Source organism: Gekko japonicus, unplaced genomic scaffold (genome assembly GCF_001447785.1).
Source record: "Gekko japonicus isolate JY-2015 unplaced genomic scaffold, Gekko_japonicus_V1.1 scaffold5272, whole genome shotgun sequence".
In the NCBI taxonomy this organism is placed as follows: Eukaryota; Metazoa; Chordata; class Lepidosauria; order Squamata; family Gekkonidae; genus Gekko; species Gekko japonicus.
Genome location: NW_015160990.1, coordinates 26,499 through 30,939, shown reverse-complemented (window position 1 = coordinate 30,939; position 4,441 = coordinate 26,499). Strand labels below are relative to the sequence as shown.

The window sequence follows — 4,441 nt, the reverse complement described above, 5'->3', positions numbered from 1 at the left end:
AGTAGATAACTCCCTGAAAATGTCGAGACAGTGTGTGACTGCAATAAAGAAGGCCAATGCTATGCTGGGGATTATTAGGAAGGGTATTGAAAACAGATCAGCCAATATCATAATGCCCCTATATAAATCAATGGTATGACCTCATTTGGAATACTGTATGCAATTCTGGTCACCACACCTCAAAAAGGATATTATAGCTTTGGAAAAAGTGCAGAAAAGGGCAACTCGAATGATAAAAGGGTTGGAACACTTTCCCTATGAGGAAAGGTTAAAGCGCTTAGGGCTCTTTAGCTTGGAGAAAAGACGACTGAGGGGTGACATGATCGAGGTTTATAAGATTATGCATGGGAAAGAGCAGGTAAAGAAAGAGGTACTTTTCTCCCTTTCTCACAATACAAGAACTCGTGGGCACTCCATGAAACTGCAGAGCGGTCAGGTTAGAACGGATAAAAGGAAGTACTTCTTCACCCAAAGAGTGATTAACACATGGAATTCACTGCCACAGGAAGTGGTGGGTGCTACAAGCATGGACAGCTTCAAAAGGGAATTAGATAAGCATATGGAGCAGAGGTCCATCAGTGGCTATTAGCCACAAGGTATAGCTAGGGGCTCTGGGGCAAGTGATGCTCTGTCTTCTTGGTGCTTGGGGGGGGGGTCAACAGTGGGAGGGCTTCTAATGTCCTGGCCCCACTGCTGGACCTCCTGATGGCACTGGTATTTCTGGCCACTGTGTGACACAGAGTGTTGGACTGGATGGGCCTTTGGCCTGATCCAACACTGGCATCTCTTATGTTCTTATTTATTTATTTATTTATTTATTTATGTGTTTTGTTGTGGGATTGGTCATCCTGTGATGCAGCACACAAAACCTCCTTGTAAGATGGTTCCAGTGCCTCAATAAACTATGTTTAAAAATATTCTTTTTTTATGAAGTTTTATTAGTTTATATATAGAAAGGGGGAAAGGGAAAAGAGGGGAAAAGAAAGAATACAGAGTTCTATATATTAAAAAAGCCAATCTGACATTCCGCATGCAAATCTTCTCCTAAAAGTTTCACAACTATTATACCTGTCTTTCTTATTGTTGTTCATTTAGTCTTAGTTTCTCAGTAATTATGCTTTGGAGCTGCGGTGGCTCAAGTGGTTAAGACACTGAACTGCAGGCTGTGGAAGGTCAGTAGTTCAGCGGTTCGAGACCCAGGGGCCGCATGATGGAGTGAGCTCCCATCTCTAGTTCCAGCTCCTGCCAACCTAGCAGTTCGAAAGCAAGGAATTGCAAGTAGATAAATAGGGACCACTTCGGTGGGAAGGTGACAGCGTTCCGTGCGCCTTGGTGTTTAGTCATGCCGGCCACATGACCACGGAAACGTCTTCAGACAGCGCTGGCTCTTCGGCTTTGAAATGGAGATGAGCACCGCAACCCTAGAGTCAGATTCGACTGGCTTTCAAGCAAGGGAACCTTTACCTTTACTTATGCTTTAACCAGTCATAGAACACCCATCCATGGTCCCATAAAGTCTTCTTCCATTTTTCCTCTTAGTATATTTGTTAATCTGTCCATTTCGGCACATTCCATAATCTTCGTTATCAACTCGTCAAGCGTTGGGATTTTCAGGGTCCTCCATGTTTTTTTTAAAAATTGAGAAGCTTTCTTCTGTTTGCGTGAAAGTTGATAGGGAGGGTTTCTTGGATAAGAGGTATATGAAAAGCTTATACCCAGAATAAAACTTTGTTGGTCTTAAAGGTGCCACTGGACTCAAACTTTGTTCCGGTACTGTCATGATCTGGGCTGTGCCACCAGAGGCCTAATAGGCTCAGGGAGCCTGCCTAGCAGTAGGTGAGGCGGGGCCTACAACTCCCAGAAGCCCCTGAGAGGTTTTGGAGCCAAAGTTGACCAATAGGAAAAGAGGAGGGCTTGGAATAAAAGATCTGGGGCAGCAGGAAAAGCTGTTCTTCTTCCCAGAGGGCAGAGCCAGAAGGAAGGCTGCTGCAGGGGAGAGACCCTCATGCTGAGGGAAGGGTGAGTAGTCTGGTGCCACTTGAGATAGTGAGCTAGGGACAGTATATATTTAGACACGTTAGGGTCTCGGAAAAAAACCCGTTTTTTTCCCCAGTTTTTTTCGGGGGAAAATAGAAATTTTTGGAAAAATTGAAAAAATGCTACATTAGCATTTCTTTTGTCTTTTCTAGATTGAAAGTCATTCTGTTACTTTAGGAACATAAAATATGACTATGGACATTTTTACTTGGCATGAAATTATCACAACTAGCATATTAAAAATATAGTGTGTCCAAACAATTATTACAAACAGAATACCCACCCACATGCAAAAACAAAACTGAAACTTTTTAATTTTCTTCTGACAATCGCACCTCCTAAAGGAAGAAATGCATCTTGTTCTTGCATTGGAGAGTTCAGTTTGTAACCTAGGACTTGCTTGTCCTCAGTGCACAGAAATTAGATCAATCTGATACCATATATATATATTTTAGAAATGATTTGGAAAATATTTGAACACCTTGTCTTAAAATATTTTATTCATCATGTTAAAATAAAACGTTCCATAATCAGTTTTTTTCTTTTCTTTTCTTTTTTCAATTTTTCCAATTTTTCGGAAAAAAACAAAAAAACATTTTTTTTTCTTAATTTTGCCTTTTTTTACCGGGCCTTCACATCTCTAGAGTCTGGGCCTTCTCGAGGGATCCTAAATCCAGAGTGGTGTCAGTGTCAGGTGATACCCCCACCTGAGCCGTAACAGGTACGAACTTTGAAATTTCACTCAAATCCAGCACAAAACCAAGAAAGAAATACCTGGAAATATTTCATGAGAAACGAATAATGTGCAAAGAAATAGAAGCGAATACTTTCTTGTGCAGCAGAGAAACTGGATGTTGCATACAGTTACTCCTGTGCTCCTAGTCAATACTTTCTCTTCGCCACGTTTGGCTTTCTTCAACCCACGCAAAGCCAGGCGTGCTAGGAAGGCCCAGTCCTGACATTTGTGGGAGTCTGTGCTGCTTTGTTGTGTTTGCCAGGGTATCCAAAGAGACCTCTCTGCATTACAGCGCTGCCTCTGACTTTGAGTCTCTTGGTTTTCCCCAGGAGACGTGATCCCCGGGAACATGGAACTGGCCAGTGAGAAACTGCGGAAGGAGCTGGAGGCGGAGTTGAAGCTCAGTACCGACCATCTGCGCAGCCACGCCTGGTACCACGGCTGTCTGCCACGGAAGGTAACAGCCCACAGCTGAGGCAGGAATAGGGATGTGGCCGTGCCTCGGCTGGGACCATTTCTGCCCTGTGATCAAAATCTGTTTGGACAGGGGTCCTCAAACTTTTTGAGCCTGGGGGCACATTTGGAATTCTGACGAGGTTTGCCAGACTGCCCGGTGCGGGCGCGGGTCTCCTTTCAGGCGCTTCCCCCCAATGACCCCTCTTACTGGCAGGAACCTGGAAATCATTGTGACATGCCTACGAAAACGGAAGTGGCGTAGGCACATTGGGGATGTTGGGGGGGGGACGTTTTGGTTTTTGGGCAAAACTCTATGACTTGAAGCAAATTCTACCATAGAGTTTTGCCCAAAAGCCAGAGCGTCGCCCCCCCCAACATCCCTGACATCCCTTCATCCCTTCCTGTTTATATATGCATGTTGCGATGTTTCTCCCCACTCCCAGAAAGTTCCTCCCTTTCCCCCACGGGCGTGATGATCAAACCTGGCGACCCTAATTCTTTTTTCTTAAGTACCCATAGGTACACTTTTATTAATTTTTTTAATCTACAACAAACAAATCTACACACTACAGACACTCTACTACACATAACATATATACCAAGACTACAGTGACATTATATGCTTATATGCAATTACTTAATTAATAAAAACTCAATATCAAATACTTTCCATTCTTCTATCTTCTGTGTTCTCAAGTCCATTGCACTATCCTTGCCTAGTCTTCTATTGCATTTGCATTATACCAATCATAAAACTTTTTCCATGTTTTTTGAAATGTCCACTCTTTACTTAATCTCATTTCTAGAGTCAGTTTATCATTTTCTGCTGTTTCAAAAAGTTTATTCACAAACTCCTGTTTCGTTGGTATCACCATGGTTTTCCAATATTTGGCATATAAGATTCTTGCAGCTGTCGTCATATAAACAGTCAAATACCTATTCTCTTTTTCATAATCCTTTGGAAATATATTCACCAGCAAGACCTCTGGAGTAAATGGAATCCTTGCTCTTAGTATCTTCTCCATCAAACTATGGACCCATTTCCAAAACTTTTTAGTAACATCGCATAGCCACCACATATGGTAAAATGTACCCCTTTTACTCTTACATTTCCAGCATTGATCAGAACAGTTAATATTTTGCTTAGCCAGTCTATCAGGTGTAACATACCATCTATAAAACATCTTATACATATTCTCTTTATATGTTATA

At 42.3% G+C, this 4,441-nt stretch overlaps 1 protein-coding gene across 1 annotated transcript in view; it reads left to right on the top strand.

The window, feature by feature from the left end:
* The window catches only part of LOC107122511 (breast cancer anti-estrogen resistance protein 3-like), a 28,259-nt gene that overhangs the window by 3,154 nt on the left and 20,664 nt on the right, over nucleotides 1-4,441 (top strand). The window contains exon 2 of the mRNA XM_015425620.1: nucleotides 3,103-3,230. Coding sequence (XP_015281106.1) covers nucleotides 3,123-3,230 — 108 coding nt within the window. The 5' untranslated portion in view covers nucleotides 3,103-3,122. The remainder of the gene's footprint in view (nucleotides 1-3,102; nucleotides 3,231-4,441) is intronic.